General features: G+C 41.0%; 1 protein-coding gene across 1 annotated transcript in view; it reads left to right on the top strand.

The window, feature by feature from the left end:
• The window catches only part of prkcaa (protein kinase C, alpha, a), a 166,968-nt gene that overhangs the window by 99,122 nt on the left and 46,987 nt on the right, over positions 1–20,859 (top strand). The window contains exons 5-8 of the mRNA XM_023960408.2: positions 1,244–1,372; positions 13,893–14,049; positions 14,241–14,375; positions 16,236–16,329. Coding sequence (XP_023816176.1) covers positions 1,244–1,372; positions 13,893–14,049; positions 14,241–14,375; positions 16,236–16,329 — 515 coding nt within the window. The remainder of the gene's footprint in view (positions 1–1,243; positions 1,373–13,892; positions 14,050–14,240; positions 14,376–16,235; positions 16,330–20,859) is intronic.

Genomic DNA, 20,859 nt, shown 5'->3' with positions numbered 1-20,859 from the left:
TTCCCCCCTTTATCAGGTTTTATCTTGTTTGTAGGTTAAAGTCTGGAATCTTTAATGAGTTCACAGATGTGTGACATTTACCACTGAGCGCTTGCTGTGCGTATTAGAAGCTCTGTGACATGCTGAACTAGAACTGAGGAAATGCAAGATCGAACTGCAAACATTCAAATTATAATTCCCCACAGTTTGAGTTTATGACCATCAGCACTTTTTGCTTAGCCAGCCAATTTTTGAGAGTGTACTTGTTCAAGTCTCAGTTGAAGGGGGGAAACATTTATAGTACATTTTAAAGTAAAAGTAAAACAAAAAAAAAACACATTTGCATACATTAGGAGTTTTTTGTAATCTAAACTTTAAAAAACAGAATTGGAAAAGAGAAAAAATCTTATCTAATAAAGATAATATCAATCTTATAAAAACATTATTTTCATACATACAACACACTAAATGTTATGTTTAATGTCATGAAATGCTTGTCATACTTTTGCTTCCTATAAAAATAAGAGAATTTAGATTTTTTTCCCCCCATCAGCTTTTGTCTGCACCAGTACTGTAAAAACAATCTCGTTCCAAGTTGGGACGGCGAACAGTGTGGCGTAAATAACAGGAACCCGCCCCCCTTTGAAGCTGCTGTATTGTTGTGATGCTCTCTGGATTTCTCTGGAAAATGCAGAAGTCATTTTTCCTCATGCAGACTGTGACAGACAGCAGCTGATCCCTTCTCATTGTTTTTCATTCTGTGACCTGGTGACACGATGATGCAAGCGCCGGTAACTCCTCTCCATTTGCTGCAGGGAGGCTCAGCCGGCTGACAGACATGACATGCTTGCGTATCATAAGGGAGAAGAATCTGGGTTATAACCTTGTTCTTGCCCTTCTTACACAGCTGTCTGCAAAACAATCCTTTAATATTGCGTCAAAAAAGGAAATACGATTGAAATATGTCCGTAGAGATAAGCTCAGAAGCGGCTGCAGTAAATCTGACAGGTGTGAGTGAAGCAGCTTACTGCACTGAAGCGTTCATGGAAATGTTTGTGCATGCACCTCCTGCTTTTTAAATACTTGGTTTAAGTTAATAAACTTGAGCAAACTCACATTTCTTCTGTTTTTATCAGTACATTAGCTTCAGAGTGCAAATCACTTCTAAGAATGTCTTTTTACCCTTTTATTTGGTTTACATCAAATGCATAATTAATGGATTCTCTTTTTCCCTGCTGCCCTCGTCTTCTCTGTGTCCCACCAGCGTGCGATATGAACGTTCACAAGCAGTGTGTGATGAACGTGCCCAGCCTGTGTGGAATGGATCACACTGAGAAAAGGGGCCGTCTTCTCCTCAGGTGTGAGGTCAGTGGGGACAAGCTGAAGGTCGCAGGTAAGGACCATAACCTTCATCGTGTCTTTCAAAGGCCAATGATGTGAACGGTTTTACACCCCAGAAGTGACGCAGCAGAATATCTGTAGGACATGAGCTCGATATATTTGTTCTGAGGTTATGTATATTTGCATGAAAACTATACGCACTTATGGCTAGATTGTGAGCGTCCGGTTTACAAAACAGAGACAAAAGTCAGAGAAGTGTATAATCCGAGGTGTAGATAGTGATCTAGCCACCAAGAGGTTTCACATATAGATTACAGTCCTCACTTGGTTTGTGGTGTATTGCTATCTGTAACAGCAGTTAACTCTACCCAGAAGTCTCTTCTTTAAAAACCCTTGTGCTATCTCATGGGGTCAAGATGACCCCACCCTTACATTGACGTGTTATCCCTAGCATGACACAGGTGAATAAAGGTGGAGAGGATTTCTTGTAATCTATGGACACTAGTGAAGATCACAAATCATTGAAGAAAAAAGGTTCAGCACACTGTCTAGTGGGGTCCAGATGACCCCACTCCCAGTGTTAACGTGCCTCCAAGGCACGTTAACACTGGGAGTGGGGTCATCTGGACCCCACAAGATAGCACATGGATTAAATGTTGGTTGCCAGCAACTGTTTGTTCTATAAGTAAGATTCTGCAAGTGTTAGAAAACAGCAAACACATTGATAGGCGTTTGCAGGCTCGCTTTCAGTTGTGTGGAGATTCACCATCATCGTTAAGTCAAAGCAGAATGTCATGAAAAATGGCACTATTGCAATATTGCTGTAAAGTTCACAAATCCTTTGAGGTTTTTTTTGTTGTTGTTGTGGTCAGACATTCTCTTGTGGTTCAGAGTTGTGCCACATTTGACAGACCATCCAAACCAAACCTATAGTTCATCAGCTGTGAGTGGTTGTCTTCCACTTTGTCTCCTTTTTTTGTAAATATAACGTTAGAACATGTTTTCTGTTGTGCTGCAGAACAAATGAAAGTTTTGTTGAATTATTCTTATCAAGATCAAAGCAACATGATCCAGAGACTCTTGGGGACAAGGCTCTTAGCTTTAACACTTTTGTGTCTAATTGATTGATTTCCTTTTAGTTTCAAACACAAAATAAAAGTCATTTAAACATGACAAACAGGAAGTAATTAAGTCTTCCAAAAAGGAGTGGATAGAAGAAAAATCCTATTAATCCTCTTCCCCAATCTTACTATATTTTATGAATGTTCATTTTTACATAATAAAATAATAATAATAATTCTTCACATAAAGCAAAACAACAAGTACCAAGACGTCACAAAGCCATGATTGTCCATATGTTGTCTCATTAGGGTTCTCATTTTCTAATTTTTATGTCTCCAAAATTCATTTTGATATTTTCCGCCATGTTATTCCACAACCTCACCCCGCAGACAGAAATGCTTATCCTTTTTATATGTTGTCCGTACACTTTTTTTTCTTTTACCTCATGCCTTTATCTGCCTTAATCACCAGACGCGAATCGTGCGGCAGAGGCATCCAGTTTTAATGTTAAGTCAATGTACCGACGTGATCTGAGGTCCTGCGGCACGATTTGAGCGCCAGCGGCTTTGGTATTGCAGGCTGATTTGGGCGTTGCGGCATGTCCAGAGTTTAAAAATCTGAAATTTGGCGACGACGACAATGAGACTGGTGTGTACAATGATGCAATCGGTGGGTGGAGTCCTAAACCAACACTGGGGAGAATCTGATTGTTATCCTCCTGAACTTTGAGATTTTACATATTTTCATGGAGATGATAATAAAAAGATCCTCTAATTTTATGGTTGTTCTTTCTCTCCTCTGACTTATGCGGGACAGCAAGTCCTCAAACGGGCCACAGAAAGATGGGAACACCTTAGTGACTGGTGCAGGGGTGAAGCTCACCGTACTTGGAGAGTCCCTGAATGATCTCATGAACCCTGACAGAAGTGTTTACCAATGCTTTTGTAGAGCTCTTCAAAATAAATAAAACAGATATCTACACATCATCCGTGTCTCCCATGCATTGTAAAGGAGATGTAAACCATACTGCTACATGTAGCGATCAAGCTAAAAACATTTGGGGGTAGGTCCTCCCTCACACGTCTGGGGTGTCAAGCTCATGACATCATTAGCCAGAGGTCCAACCCTGACAACCCTAACAGTTACGGGTTTTTTCAGCTGAAAAAAAAGTGAGTTTGCGCCGGTGAGCAACTCTTCAAAGCGGCTTTTCCCCGATATGCATATAAAGTGATACATACGGGTGCAGACCGCTGGTCTGAGCAACCGAATACGCAAATTCACACCGATCGTGGCGAGGGTTGAAGAGTTATGGTTGTGATGGTAAACACTGTAGCTAAAGCTCCTGTGTAACGGTTTGACAAATTGAATTCAATTCAATTGTATTTATATAACCCAATATTACAACAATAGTTGGTAGTTCTGTAATAAACATGAGTCATGAAGAACATAAAGTCATAGAATTCAATCAATAGGTAAGGGCTAAACTAATCAAGGCATCTCTGCCCTTAGACCCTCCTTCGCGGTAAGGAGGGTCTAACCCTACAACTACATGTTTAAATAGTCCAGCAGATGGGCCCATCCAGATGAAACCCATCTGAGCCGGAGAAAGAGGCGCGGCGCAGGAAGTGAAGGAGAACAGGAATAAAAGGTTTCCCCCAGAATCCCTGGAAGTCTGAACGCAGTACTAGCAGAAAAAGTAAATTATTAGCAAAGACGAATGTGTTTAATGTGTTTATTATCGTTCCGATCACGCACCATACGCAGAACGTTCAACAACAACAAAAACGTGCGGTGATGACTGCATCATTACCGTGGTGATGCGATTATCGTCACACCCCTAAGTTCAAGCCAGTCAGCTAAATTTGTTCAATAAAACCGTCAGACTTTTTATGGTGGGAAAGAAAATACTTAAAAATTGTCTAATAAAATATGAAAATCGAATATTAAATCCATTAATCAACATTCCTTTTAGGGAATCTTTTCACTCTTTCTTACCAAAAAACTGCTGTTCTGTTAGTTTTATGCAATAATACTTTTCCTATTGAAAGTTCAGTAAATCACTGGTTGTGTTAAAGATGTCATTCCGAACAGAACACAACTGATTTGGATGGGAATCAAATATCTGAATCAATTGTGTTACATTCAGATCATATGGTGAGCTCGTGAATTGCCAGTTCTGCTAGTGATGCACAGTTTTATTAGCAGTCAGTTCCACTCACTTGCTGCTCTTCATAAATCTTGACAAAACGTGCAAACTGTATGCAGATCATCTATCTTTGAACCGTGGCGATTCTTTTTGTGAGGTCGTTGTTTAGCAGAAAACTGAAATCCTGAGTATTTTAGCTTTGCTTTTGAGGCCGCTGTAAATCCAGGGCCGTAATGATACTGCATTAGCACATCTGTTTGAACAATGGAGCGGGCCGGGAACTGACATCAGCCACACATAATCATTCAATTAACTTGCAGACATGGGTCAGTGCATCACACGCCTCTGGCACCGAGCCTCCCTGACTTACTCACTTACCAAATTATCGCTGGAAGAAAATGGGGACAATGGCGCTGGCTCATGGTCACCTGCGTGCAAATGGTTGGAAACAAGTGTTTAGAGGGGAAAGAAGAAAAAAAACATCACTAATGGCACATTGTTCTTTCACTGTGGGTAGTTGAGTAAAACTGTCATAAGTTGGTTCTTAACACAGCAATGGTCATGTTCTTTATACAAGTGCAATGGCACAAATCTTCAAGAACAGACTCTCACTTGCTGGGGTAAAGAACCTATTTGAATATACTCGAAATCTGTAAATAGACTATTTGTTGGAGTGTAAGTGAAATGCAATTTACCTATGACACCCTTAAGGTATGACTGTATAATCGACTGCGATCCCCCCTCACTCCCTCTGTCTCCCCCCTTATCACCCATCTCTAACATCTCACTCTCTCGCTCTCTTTTCTTTTTTTCCATCCGGTTCAACAAGAAATGCAGATACACATATTTATTATAAATAAAGCTTAGCCTCAAACACAAAAGGAGTTTATACAAATATACACTCTGTGTGTCTGAAGATCCATAAACCCCTACTGTAACAGTGAAACCTGTCCTCCACAAGAGACCTTCAGCTCTGATCTGCTTGCTCAGGTGTTGGACAAGTTAAAAAAAAAAAAAGAACCCATATCAGAGTAAACTCAATATATATGTGGTAATATCTGATCTTTGGCACACTAAAAAATGATTTTTGAGTTGTTTTTGCAGCTAATTTTTCTACCTAAAATGACTCAATTTCTAAGGCTCCGATTTTCGCTACTTGTGGATGTCGCCCATTCCATGACGCCAATGTAGAGTCGGCCTCGGCAGTGTGTCTGCGTCTCATGCACGAAAACATTCAAACTTTTTCAAAGATGGATGTGCGTATAACATAAACGCGTTTAACCGATCACTGCTGGCTCCACCAAGAATGTGGGTGTGTGTGTGTGTGTGTGTTAGTCTGGGGGCGGTTCTGGCAGCGCAGACTCTTCCTGGAAGGGGCGGTTCCTCACTTTTTCGTGTCACAATGTTAAACCTACTCGTTTTTGTGGATTGGGAGGGGCTAGTGCTCAGAGAGCAGGTTTTTAGAGGAATATTTAAGTGATGTGTGAATGGATCAAAATACCGCTTTGGTGTTGTTTTTGTGAGAAATTAACATGATAACACACTTAAAAGCTTAGAAGCTTAGGGGGATTTTGTCTGATAGGCCCTTTTTTTCTACAGTTTGTTTGAAAATGACTGTGTAAACCCCTCTAAAGAGACGTGCTACTGCTCCTTTTTTCTACTGAGGATCAGATCTCAGGATCAAAGCTCAACAAGTTGATTTGACACAATATAGACCCTTTCACGCATGTTCTTTTTCTTAAGTGCAGTAACACAAACCCTCAAGAATAGTCACTTGTTGAGTTCAGGGAGATCCACTTACAAGCTCAACAGCTCAGAGTTTCTGTGTTTGTTTAACTCTAATGGAATATTGTTATTGGGATGAAACTTGAAGTTAATAAAACATTTTCACCTACAGTCTTAGATGGTTGGGTAGTGTTCTCTCATTGTTCTTTACAGTTTCCAAACCTATGAGCCAGAAACGACTGAGAATCCAGTAAACTGAAAAAATAAAAGCTGTAGCCACAAGGGAAAACACATATTTTTCTTTCTTTTCACGAATTAAGATTATAAAATATAAAAAAATGTCAGTTAAGCACTGCTTGTGGTACATGTGTGATGTATTACTTTAGGTCGATAGAAAAACTGGCTGGATCTGGAGCCTGTTACCAGAGTCACTCTGACTGTTAATCAATGGTCTTCCCTGCATGTCTGGACTGCAAACAGACAACCACTAAACTAATTGGCCCGGATGATCCATAGCTGTAGCTGGAATTAAACGGGCATCTAACTGTACCATGCAATTATGTCATCTCAAAGCAATAATCAGCACAGTTCCTGCGATTCATGGTCCCCTGACATCACAATCAATCTTACGCTGCTGCACAGCAGAGTGATTTTCTTTTGATCGCATTGACTTCTCTCCTGTGAAAAAGATGCATGAAGATCTATCAAGGAAGGAGGATTCCACTGTGATTACCAGCCTTATAGTAGAATCATGTTCAGATTGTTTTGAACAAATTCATTCATTACCATGTTGGGAATTTAGAACTGTGTGTAAGTTGCCCCTGTATGTTTTTTTTTTTTTTTTTTTAAACATACTGCGACTTAATTCAGCAGTTTGCAGTGGGTAAGCAGAGAAAGCAATGCGTTTCTGTCATGTTTTTACTCCATTGGTGCTGTTTATTCATGTCATTCTGGCTCTTGTCTGTCAGACTTCTCATTAGAATCGTCTGATTCCTAAAAAGTGGATGGAAATTTTTTCTCAAAACCTCTGCCGCTGCCAGACGGCTTGTAAAAATGCGACTGCTGCGTCCGGTTTACAAATGCCGCTGCGTGGCCACCTGCTGATTTTACTGAATAAAACTTGCATTTAGGTCACCACGCAGTGGCATTTTGGGATGTGTGACCTCACTGGAGTAGCAGTTACCCAGCATGAGGAAAAAACGTGTCTGGATTTGAGGATGAGGTTCAAGGACAGGGTATGGCACGGTTGGGAAATTAAATTTGTTTTGAGTCCAAACGCTGCAGAGGCTCTACAGCCAACGACTCTCAGGTGAACATTTTTAACTACCAGATGCATCACTGATAAATGTTATTGCAGATTTTCTAACCTCTCACTGTGTAAACAGGAAATATGATTAAAGAGCAAAACGTAATATTGATGCAGATTTTTTTGACAGCCAGAAAGGAATAAATAAAACAGCTCACATGTGTTTGCTTCATCTTGACCTATGGGTGCAATTTATTTATGATTATCTAGGAAGAGACCTCATTACTGTCTAAACTGTTGGGAGAGCTAAAATTCACCCCCAATTATGTCTTCCTCTTGACCATTATTGCTTGTAAGGATGATGAAATGTGTTTTTTTTGTGATTTGACATGCCTCCTGTCTTCAAAATCCCTCATTTGTTAATGTTGAGCCGTTAAATTCAATCATTAGTTTCGTGATTGGAAGCTTCCTCCGCAACCTCCCTGTCCAATACGTCTGTCAATAGTGCTGACCTTTGCACTTTCTCAGACACATATCAATACATTGATATTGACTTGTTATTCCCAAGAGTTCATAGTTACCATGTTTTCACTTAAACACATTATTTTACATGCCTTTGTTCTGGCTGTGATACAGAAATATGTTTTGTATTTTATGGCATAGATGACTAAGTATGGTGTGATGTGATATACTGATGGTGACAGCTTGCTTTATCCTGGGTTTATCTTTATGATACATACATTGATGGGATACATTAATGAACCAGCTCATATTCCACTTAATCCAGGTTGCATTTGAAGTGACCTCAGCTGCTGTACATGTCCTGAAAAACCAGAGGTATGTCTGAATAAACCCCTTTTGTAATCAAGGCCAAACTTTATTCATTTTAGTCGTATTTGAAAATCTTTTTGTGTTGGACGGAAAAGGAAAGGAGGGAAGAAGAGAGAGGGCAGAGAGAGAGCATTTTACATGCTTGCCAGATGTGGCCTTCCACAAACACGTGAATCTAGAGAAAATGTCTCTCTCTCAGTGAGGAAACCAGTTCAATAAAAGAACATAGTTTTTCTTTAAAATGTGTCTCTTCTGTCTGAAGAAGTCATGTTTAGCCAAAAATGCTGCACCTTTGATTGCATTTCCTTTAGATTAACTTGCTGCTCTTTCCTACGGTTGCTATCATCTTCAGTGTGGAACTGGACACTGGAGCTTAGTGGTCTGGAATGTTTATTGCGTGGAAAAAATACCAACTCTCAGCGAACTGCATCCAGACCCTTCAAGTTCAAACCCTTCAGAGACTCTGATTTCCTCTGCAGCTATTGAACCAGTCCAAGACAAACATTTAGCAGGAAGTGTTGTGGATGTCTGAAGGAGCAGCTGGTCTTTGAACGCGTCAGCACCAAGTAGACTGACAGACACCGACAAACAAGCCTTTTGACAGTAGGCTCTGAAGTACTAAGATTAAATAGGTCACCCCCAAACTCTGACATTTTTGTGCTGTCTCCTGAAGATGGAGCTACAACAGTTTATGTTTGTTGGCTGTCAAGTGAAATGGAATTTGAAGAATGCTGAGGGCGGTAAACACGTTCAGATTCCCCCTGAGGCGAAGCTAGTTTTCTGCTCCTCACTCCAGTCTGCATGGACGTATGCTCTGTTTGCAGGTGCTGAGAGATCCACCTTCCTGTTAGTTTCAGCTGCTCCATTGATCAAGATTCTTCTTTAGGCATGACGTTTAAGTAGGTGCACAGTAGCTGCTGGTCAGATTTGTGCACCGAGTGTGTGAAGGAGTGAGTGGAGTGTATAAAGTATATACAGTGTAGTACAGAGCTGGCCAACTCTGTGGTATACTTTTGCTTCAAGTTCATATCGTTGACTGTTTAAGTCATCTGGTGAGTGAAGTTACTGTGCAAACACTACCCACACGGCAAAAGATGTCAATCAACTAACTAACATACATCTATTGTATCTGCCTACTGGACATCTCAGACAACTCTATTTAGTTCTACTGTTGGCGGTCTACCAGTAGTGTTCTAAAAGCACATAGAGGTGCTTTGTACATCAGTCTTTTTAAGTGTCTATTAGAGTGCTTTTAAACCTTTATTAATTCATTTATTATAGCAATTTTACATCCGTTCGGCCATCTTCAGCACCCAGTGAGGTCACTGGGCTGCTGAAGCCAACCCCACTGCTGCTGGGCGAAGGCAGGATACACCCTGACCAGGTCACCAGTGTTTTGCAGGGGCACACTACACACTACACACACACACCCACACACAAATATTAGGCTAGACTAAAAATAGGTTCATTAATTGCAGGTGACAATGAGTTAATCGCCAAAGCCATTATCACACGGCAGCACGAGTTAAAGGTCTTAGAAACTTGTTTCAAAATAGCAATCCAACATTTACACTGCACATGCTACTTCATGTGTTAACAGAACATTCAATCAGAAAATTAGGATGGCACATCTTCGTTTTTCAACCATCCTACAAATCCAAACCCAACTTGGGACATTGTAAACACACACACAAAAACTCTAAACAACAATGCAGATATCAACAGAAACGGGATCCAGCAACCTGTGCTAAATAAATGTATACTGGAACAAAAGTCATTTTCACCAAAGTGCTCCTGTTTTTAGACCCCATCAGATCGTGATCTAGCATTACAAATCTTCTTAATTGTCTCTTTTCATTCCTTTTTCCCATTGCATTATAAAATGTTTGACAGATGGCCTCTAAGGTACACAAAATGTTCATGAATACACCTTCTAAGCTATTCTATATGTTAATTAATTGCACTATTTTATTAACCCTCCTGGAGAAAAATGAAAGCCCGTCTACAATACGCAAGGCATGATGGAACTGTGACAGAATTAGCTGCGGGAAAGTCGTCTATCATGGCTATTGGATGCATAATGTATATGTATATCTGTAAATGTTGAAATAGCCATGATATCTATAAGATGTGTTTGAGTCTAGTGGGTGAATCTGCCTTTTCTGTTCATAATTTGCTAAAATTAAAATGTCGATCCTATTTAATGTACAGAATGATGTAAAAATAACTGCAGGTGCAGAAGGAAAAGAGAAATCTGAATGTGCTGCAACCACCGGTTTCCTATCCATCCCTCCCATTTAATTCATTTTCCAGCTCCACACTTCAGAGCAGATCTGCATTTTTAGATTTATTTGGCACGGACAATCTGCTTTGAAAAGCGTTACGCATAAAGACCCATTTAGAGGTGGGTCCATTTTCTTTGTTGGGCCAGAGTGCAGGTGTGTAGTACCTTTGTGGAAGGCCCTTTGCAGTCATAGGCCCACTTACCCACGCACACACACATACACACACTGATGGCGGCAACCTATAACCACCTGTAGCAATTTTGGGTTCACCGTGTTGCCCGAGGACACATGGGTGTTTAAGGTGGGAACCGAACCTACAATCGGAGGGTTGACCACTCTACATCTGCACCACAGCTGAACTGAAGGGCTGCTGCCCACACTCTGTTGGCATTCTGAGCAGGGATTTTATCTTTCTTTTGTCTGATTCCTAAGTCAGCTAATGGAGAGGACCCTCTTTAGCCAATGGAACGATTTCTTTTAAATCAAATTCCAGCTTTTCCCTATATGAGTCATGGTTGGAATGGAGCAGCTGACAGCCCTTTTCCACTCCTGGAAGCCCTTTGCTGGAGCTGCTGCACCTCCTTCTTCAAGCTTCGATGGCTGGACGGTCTGTTTGGTTGCTTTAAAAACCTTTTTCAAACGACAGACTCATGCACAAATGAATGAAAGTCTCTGCGCAGGACAATCCTAGAGCCTTCACTTTCTTGTTTTAGCTGCAGATGTGCAGTCACTCTGGGAGTCAAAGAAAGGCCTAATAGATGAAACCTGATCGTTCTTAGGATTGTTTCATATACACGACATGAAGATCAAACATTTCTTTACAAAGTGGCGTTCTGTCTTAGCATAGCAAGATATTGTATGATACAAAAAACTTCACATCTTCTCCCTTACTCAGATATTATATTCAAATTTAACATTACCAATCAAAATACTAAAGTTTTCTTTATTCTTTTTCAATATTTTTAGTAATCATATCTTTTCCTTTGGCAGTATAGAATAACAAAAAAAAAAAAAAGAAAAAAATACTTTTGAGGAAATCTTTTTGGCCGGGCGTTTGTAACTCAGCCCTTTCTAAATAAATATTCTGGGGAAAGTTATTTGACTTCAAAGCCCATTTTGGGGCTAGTCTCTATCTTAATAGCACTTAAATACGCACACAGTCTGTTCCGGCTTCGCCACGTCTCCTCAGAGTTCAGAAAACAGCTGACCTTTGCTGCTGTGAGACTTCTGCTGCCAGACTCCCAGAAGTCATTGGTATTCCCAGCATGTTGTCCCACTTCAGGTCCCCCCCTTCTGCTCGTGTTCCCGTACTTCACTTAATGTTTAAACATTTGTTTGCTTGTCGTTTCATTCAGCTGCATTTATCCTTTGCCTCCTTCATGCTTTAGAACAGGAGAGAAATTTACCGAATTTGGGATGATCCAAGCTGATGCGTAAATAAATACCGCTCAGTACTCAAACAGCTGCTTGTTGCCTTTTAAGAAGAGGAAAAAAGTGTGAAAACAGCAGTAAAAAAACACACACACACATCAGATGCATCGTCATAAACGGTAAATTTCTGCACAAATTATTGACAAATATAGCTTACCCACTCTGCCAATCTGTGCAAGGTCCACGCACAGATAAATCTACAACTGTGCAAGAACAGATTCATGTATTCAATCGGGTAGATTTCTTACAATTCAGTTGGAAGAAATTAGTTCAACAAACAAATTTAGGAGCTGAAACTGTGTACAAGGGATGCCATATTTGATGGTCTTGATCGCCCCCTTCTGGATGTGACATGAATCACATGTCTATTGACTCAAAAGAGAACCTCTTTTGTTTTGACTTGATAAAACACTAGTCAACACTTGAGCTTTACAGAGACGAGGGTAATAGATTCTTCACTAAAGTCCCACAAAATACCCTCAAATATATCTCATGCAGGCTGAACACTGACTGGTTTAAAACGTACAGGAATTAAAGTGGAAAATAGACCACAAATGGAAATAAAATAGAGATGAGAACATGCATAATATAAAACAATCTAAGTGTATAAAACAAGCATTGAAACAGCCTATGTGCTTCTATGCACGGGCAAGAGGAAGATGGAGGAGACAAACTCTTCTGTTGTCGTCTATGTCGCTTCTTCTTACATCTTCAACCCCTGAGTCACGTAATTGATATTAGGGCACAGAGGTATGTCTTATTAAACAAACAGGTGTTTAACACCACCTAAATATACATCTTAAAAGAATGACCGCAAGCATTTTGTCTCTAGCTCTTCACGAAGCAAACAGGATTTCAAAGAGCCAGTTTTCCAGTGAGTGTCTGAGAAAACAGAGGGCTGCCAGTCTCGCATTGCTCAATATCTTCCCACACCTCAAGTTCCTCCAGTGAGCGCCGGACTTCCATCAAGTGTTCTCTTCGCTCTCCATCACTCATCCCACTTCACACCTCGCTGCACACTGAAATTCCCCACAGCAGACAACTGCAGGCTGTTGTTACCCTCTGCGTTCCCAAGAGAGATGATGAGAATGAAATTAAGGTTTTATGCAGTTTCCTGTCTTTTTCTCTAAATGTCTGGAGCAATAAACTCTGAACCATTAGGAATAAAGCTTAGAAGTCATGCTCAGTCCTGTCTTCACTTCTTGGTGGCCGGGCACCCTCCTCTTTTCCTCTGGTGAAAGCTACCACTTAGGTTTGACTGACAGGCCCACCTTGAGACTCCATTCTGCAGAGTTTGAGGTTTAACCAAACTGTCACGAGTTCACTCTGTCACTTGGTCTGTTGTGTGTCAGAAAGAATTCAGTTTGTGTGCATACAGACCCGTCTGTTTGCAAGCGAGTGTGCTGTACTGTAGTTGATGCTTGGCTGTGTTCCACATCTCATGGTTAATGGAGTGCTAATGTCCCTGATGCACCCTTGTTTACTTAATAGCTACATATAGGAGGACAAGAAGAGCGCCTCCGCCTACTTAAGCATGAGACAGCTTGTATTTGTGGTTCGCTGCTCCCATTAAATGTCTTGCGTTTACCATCTATGCATCACAAACATAAACAATCGCCATGACTTAATCTTGAGAACCTGCTCTTAAACCTGTTGACCACAAGAGATGACCTGTTTTCCTCTGAGCATCATCCTGAACAAGGTGTAAACTGTGAAGGGCCCAGAGGGACAAGTATTTGTGCCACTTGAAGGATTCCTATTGACCTATCAGAGTTGTGGCTTCAATAATTCATGGCATCTGATCTTCACCCTTTTGTTTTTCCTTTCTTCTTTTTGTCTTTGTAAGTGAACGAAGGGAAGAACCTGATCCCTATGGACCCCAACGGCCTGTCTGATCCATACGTAAAGCTGAAGCTCATCCCAGATCCCAAAAATGAGACCAAGCAGAAAACCAAAACCATCCGCTCCAACCTCAACCCCAAATGGAACGAGAACTTCACTTTGTGAGTATGAAGAGTTCAAACAGCCGTGGTGGATTGAGTAAGCTGTCTGATATATAGATACATATTTTCCGCGTCAAACATTTGTGCACGGCAAGCTAAAGACAATAATCTAACACTGTAAATATGTGCGTCTTCTGCAGTAATAAATGAAGTAGCTCTTTTGTTAAAACTCTGGCTATGTGTGCCTGCAGCAAGCTGAAGCCCTCAGATAAGGACCGCAGGCTGTCAATTGAAGTGTGGGACTGGGATCGAACCACCAGGAACGACTTCATGGGAGCTCTATCGTTTGGAGTTTCCGAGCTCATGAAGTCTCCAGCCTATGGATGGTAATGTTCATGCAGCCTCATAATTATGAGCAAATATAGGTTTAAAAATGGATGATATAGAGGCAGAGTTTGAAAATTTGAGAAAAATAACCTAATGTGTGCACACATTTATAGTTTGAAGTTCTTTGCTATGAAAGACACAGTCACTCAACATTCACTGGCCGCTTTATTAGGCACACCTGTCCAGCTGATCGTTAACACAAATTTCTAATCAGCCAATCACATGACAGCAACTCAATGCATTTAGGTAGACATGGTCCAGACGGTCTGCTGCAGTTCAAAACGAGCATCAGAATGAGGAAGTGACTTTGAACGTGACATGGTTTTTGGCGCCAGACGGGCTGGTCTGAGGATTTCAGAAACTATTATCAGAAACTACTAGGATTTTCACCCACAACCATCTCTAGGGTTTATAGAGTATGGTCAGGAAAAGAGGAAATATCCAGTGAGCGGCAGTTCTGTGGGCAGAAATACCTTGTTGATGTCAGAGGAGAATGGTCAGACTGGTTCCAGCTGATGGAAAGACAACAGGAACTCAAAAAACCACTGGTTCCAACCGAGGTCTGCAGAAGATCATCAGATGGGCTACAGCAGCAGAAGACCACACCGGGTACCACTCCTGTCAGCTAAGAACAGAAAAATGAGGCTACAATTCACACAGACTCACCAGAACTGGACAATAGAAGATTGTCTGGTCTGATGAGTCTCCATTTCTGCTCCAACATTCTGATTGTAGGGTCAGAATATGGCATCAACAACATGAAAGCATGGTTCCATCCTGCCTTGTATCAACGGCTCAGGGTTGTGGTGGAGGTGTCATGGTGTGGAGATGTTTTCTTTGCACACTTTGGGCCCCTTCGTACCAATTGAGCATGGTTCCAACACCACAGCCTACCTGAGTGTTGTTGCTCACCATGTCCATCCCTTTATGGCCACAATGTACTATCTTCTGATGGCTACTTCCAGTAGGATAATACTCCATGTCATAAAGCTAGAATCATCTCAGACTGGTTTCTTGAACATGACAATGAGTTCTCTGGACTCAAAAGTCCTCCACAGTCACTAGATCTCAACCCAGTAGATCACCTTTGGGATGTGGCGGAACGGGAGATTGGCATCATGGATGTGCAACCGACTAACCTGCAGCTACAGCGTGATGCTATCATGTCAATATGTAGCAAACTCTCTGAGGAGTGTTTCCAGGACCCTGTTGAATCTATGCCACCAAGGGTTGAGGCAGTTCTGAAGGCAAAAGGAGGCAAAAGGGGGTACTAGCAAGGTGTATCTAATAAAGTGGCCGATAAGTGTAGTTCATATCATAAAGTTAGACATGTATCATTGATTCCACCTAAAGGTGTAGTCTAAAAAAACTGAAACAAAATAGTGTCCTTACACCAAAAGGTTTACAGTAATGTGTTTATTTTATGTCTAACACATAATGCAGTTCTAGAGATGGTCAAACCATTTTGGACACTAAGCATTCAATTTTATGTTAGACAAATATTCTTTACACTTTGGAGCATCTGTAGGCCTGTTCGTGTTGACATTTTGATGCTGAGGCTGATTTTGTGACGATCAAAGAGATGTTGGCCTGCATCCTAAAGGACCTGGTTCCACTGCAGGTTTGTTACGAGGAGCTCGTTGTGTGGTTACAGTTGTGTTTGCCTCTGCCTTACCGTGTGCCAACTGTGGGAGTCTGTGCCAAACACCGCAGAGGCAAAGCAACTGTTGGTTTGTTTTCAGCTAAATAAAGTACTGCAGGTCAGGCAGAAGAAGAACGGTCGGATAGAAAGACCAAGAGGATCTTGACTCCCAACCAATGTTGTTGTTTTTTTTCCTCGCTGCCTCTGTCATGTCCAGGTATAAACTACTGTGCCAGGAGGAGGGGGAGTACTACAATGTTCCCATATCCGTAGAAGATGATGGCAATGAGGAGCTGAGGCAGAAATTTGAGGTGAGGTTGTTACTATTGAACTGTATTGATTTAAATTCTTTGTTTACTGTAACAACTGACTCGTCACAAACGTGTTTATCTCTCACATGGACGGTAAATTCAAGGGAGCTTTGTCCTGCTGTCATTATTGCTTTTATCATCCAAGTGCTGCTTTAAATAATTTAAATAATAATTCAAAAGAATAAATTAGTTTCACACAAAGCCACGGAGGACACGCACACACACACACACACCCACACCCACACACACACACACACACACACACGCACATACACACACACACACACACACACACACACATCTTTCACCTTTAATTCCTATCATACTCTGAGAGTCCAGCACGGTTTAATGTTCAGCTTTACTGTGATTTTTGTATTTCTTTGAATGTCCATGGATGCCTAGTTCTTTGACATTTTGAAGCCATGTTCAATGTTATTACATTTCTGAAATATTTTTTAAAGGGCCTGTGTCATGCCATTCTTAAGCCTTTTAGAGTAAACTGTATCCATAAACAGTATCTGATAATATATTTTTTTTAGCACACTAAAGAAAGATTTAAAAAAAAAATAAAATATGAGTTATTTTCGCTGCTCATTTTATTACCCGGATGTAAGACGACCAGATCTCTGAGGCTTCGCCTTTCGCTCCTTGTGGGTGCCGCCCATTTCATGACGTCAGCCTACAGCCGGCCTCGGCAGCGTGTCTGCGTTTCGCCTACGAAAACAAAAAATATCTGAACTTTTGCAAAGATGGATGTGCGTATTGTGCATAGAAAGTGAAAGCGTTTGCAAACACCGCTAGCTCCACAAAGAAAATATGTGTGTGTGTTAGCCTGGGGGCGGTGCTGACAGCGCAGACTCTTCCTGGAAGGGGCGGTTCCTCACTTTGTGATGTCACCATGTGAGAACTAATTTGTTTTCGTGGATTGGGAGGGGCTGGTGCTTAGAGCGCAAGTTCTTAAAAGGAAGACTTAGAATTGTGTGTAGGGATCAAAATACCGCTTTGGGGTTGGTTGTTTGTACAAAATTAACATGATAACACACTTAAAAGCTCAAAAAAGTATGTTTTCTATTTAAAAGGCCCTTTTCTCCACAGTTTGGTTGAAAAGGACTGTGTAAAGCCCTCCAAAGAGATGTGCTACTGCTCCTTTTTTCTTCTGAGGATCAGATCTCAAGATCAGAAGAAGTATCACCGAAATAAAAAACCATGACTTAGAATTAGCCACAGTTTTATAAATTTGCCTTTAACAATGTTTTGGGCCTTACTGCGAACATGCACTCCGGATATCCTGTGATATTACTAAAAAAAAAAAAAAAAAAAGCAGGATTAATAAATGGAGAACCTGACACATTTGTCAGGACTTCTTATTCTTTGTGGCAGCTTTTGGTGTTTGTGTGTCAGTGTTTTTCAGCTGCTTCCACCTGTGCGTTCACACTCAGAGCCTAACCTCTGCACTCAACACTACACACGTTTCTGCAGCCTTTCTTAGCACCAGATAAGATAAACTATTTAGAAAAGGATAAGGGTAAGGATTAAACATCAATTACTTTCACCAATAAGTCTCTCCACGTCTCACATAACATCCACTTGACTTTGCCTTATAGTTTTTGGATCCTGGAGGCTTTAGATCCTCCTCTAAAACCCTCCTGTGGCTCTGTTCTTCTGCCTGCTTAGCTTCCTGCTCCCCCCTGTGTCTTCGGTGAGACTTGCACTCTACATCTGCAGTCACATGTTTGGATTTAATGCAAGAGTTTCTCTCTTCCTTTCCTTGCCTTGCTCTCAGGATTGCCAAATTAACTTTAATAAGAAGGTAGTCCTCTCCTTCACCTCCTCCTTCCATCCCCTTCTCTGATGTATTTTCTTTTTACTTCATGTGATGACATTTTCTTCATCACGTCTGAATATTTGAATGTGGGTCCAAGCGACAATGATCACTCTAGCCATGAGTTGAGCAGTTTTAAAAAATCTGAGCCACCTCTCACTGCAGCGCAGCTTCTTTTGTTTCCACATAGTTGTTCAGAGTTTGTCAAAAGATTGTCGTTATATCATGGCTGTGCGCTGACATCACTGCAACAAATCCACGTATCCTTTCGTCTGCATGTGTGCCTTTTTGTCCTGTCTCTTTTTATGCTTCCTGTGTTCTTGCTGTGTGCTCATAGGACTCATGTCTTAACAAAGGCAGTCTAAGTGTTTGTGGCTTTTTCCCTTTGCTGGTCTGACGTGTCCCAATGTGCCAACTCAGCAGCAAAAGAGGACAATACCACTTGTAGCCACACGGTGTCAGTGTTGCAAACGGTTTGGTGACTCATAAGAACAGAGTTGACAGTCAAACTTCTTTCAAAATGTCAGTTTTCACACAGGTTTTTCGGGGTTTTGTGTGGCATTTTACTCATTTCTTTTCAACCTCATTTATCAGGGTAACCGATAAGTTAACCGCCTAAGTCATCATTTTTCTAATCTTACTGAAATGTTAGAATTACATTAATAGAACTAACGTAGGTAAGCTTAACGGAATTCAAAGTGTCAAATGAGGACGTGAAAGTTTGTATTTTTTAAAATGACCACTTTTTTTTTGGCATTTGTCTGGCTCTTTAAACTCTGTGGTTTCCCCTCAGCTGTATGATGCACAGCTAAAGGAAAGCTGTGCTTCTGCACTTGTGTGCAATGTGAGTCAGCTCTTTGGCTCCCTGTGGTTTCAGGACCAGGGAGTTGAGGAAAACGTGGATCAGGTGCGTCTGGGAGGAGGGCAGGGAGGCTGCAGCGTGACCGGCCCATGCAGCCACGCTTCTTTTTGGGTTGACGTGTGTTTTGATGCCATGCTGTCTGCTTGGCTTTGTAGTGGCTGCCGATCGCAGTTTCAAGTGGCATGAAGTGGATGCTGTTAACCCCAGAGCACTGTCGCTGGGTGATTTTCACCCGAGCAAAGCTATTTACATGAATTTCAACATGTTGCATGTCGAGGAGTCTGAGTCACCGGGGAAGTCTCACATGTCCCTGGAATGGCTGGACCAAAGTTTTTTTTTGTAGGAATTTTTTGTTCGGAAATTCCTCATTTTTCCATCATTTTTGAGTATGTTTTTAGGAACTTCCTATGTCGTTTTCTCTGTTTTTGTTTTGTTACACATACCACAGGTGGGAAAAAAATCACTCTAATTTATCATGTTTAAATCTGTTTTTTAATGACAAGTACTTTTTGTTGGGTAAATTATATCGGGTAAAAATTACCCGGCAAAAGTGATGGTGTAAGTTTTTATAGCATAAGTGTTCTCGGGTTAACCTAGCTAAGACTGCTTGGCACTGGTTGCTGTTGGTTAAATAGAAGGAAAAAAAAGTCCTTTTGAGAACCCTGTCTCTGCCTGATAGTGGCTGGGATTGGGACCAGCATCCCTATGTTCCCAGAAGGGATTCATCGGGTTTAGAAAATGGATTGATGGAAGAATTGTACTTTGAATGCGAACCCGATAAAAAAAATCAAAAAAAAAAATCAATTGATCTAATTGCAGTTTATCGTGTCGTTAAGGTATTTGGTCTTTTAAAGAGTTTATATAGTAAGAGTTAATTAAATTAAAGGTTACTTTTCAAGTAGCATTATCCCATAAGAACCCAGACCCATTTTTCTTAATCATAAAATGATGTGTATTTTACCACAAACCAAGTGGACTCCAGAATCCATTTCTGATATTGTTCTCTTAGACTGAATTCCCTTGGAGGGATTCTTATGGGTTAAATTACTCAAGCATATGGATGAAAAATGCCCCAACAGTTTAGGGGGAATACAGCACGATCTATCTTGTATAGTGCTTTGTTTGATCATAGAACCTGGACATATTTTGGCGTGGTTGCTGTCATGGACTTGTTTCTCAGACTGACCCAAAGGGATGTGACTCAGCAAAGTCTTTCTGGAGAGCTTGTTCTTGCATTAAAGCTGAGGGGCTGAGCATGACATGGCATGATGATAACGCATAGAAAAAACGTCTCTGAATCTGGCTGACCTAAGGAGACAGGGGTAGACGTGCATGTGGGCTGAGGAGCCACAGGATGGCGTCATTTCCTTACTGAGCAACCCAGCTGCACTGATCTCTTTTGCTGGGTGAAAATCACTTCTACAGTTTCAATAAATGAAACTCAAATGCTGCTTTGTAGCAAAAAAGTTCAGTCCCCTTAAAGAAGAGTAAAGGAATCCTGGTTGGATGAGTCTTCACCCTTTGTGGTAAAAAGAAGCAAAGTTTGCTTGTATGGAGGAAAGTTTGAATCTAAGTCTTGTTTCCAACAAAATATGTTTTTCATAGTACTTTAGTACCATAATAAAGCTATATAATAACTATAAACTACTACTATGTTTAGGATGTTTATTATTATAGTATTATAAAGTATATAATACTAAGCATTTTTTGTCAAAGCTTTCATCCTCCTTTCATCAGGTCACATCTTTGCTGTTATACCTTATGAAGCCCACATCATGGCGCTCCCACCACAATGATCCGTCTTTTAAACTTTGCTACTGTTTATCCAGGTTTGTCTCAGCTACCT

Source organism: Oryzias latipes, chromosome 1 (genome assembly GCF_053564925.1).
Source record: "Oryzias latipes strain Hd-rR chromosome 1, Olatipes_Hd-rR_3.1".
Classification (NCBI taxonomy): domain Eukaryota; kingdom Metazoa; phylum Chordata; class Actinopteri; order Beloniformes; family Adrianichthyidae; genus Oryzias; species Oryzias latipes.
Note: the sequence above shows the minus strand (reverse complement) of the source record. Positions and strands in the feature narration are given on the sequence as shown.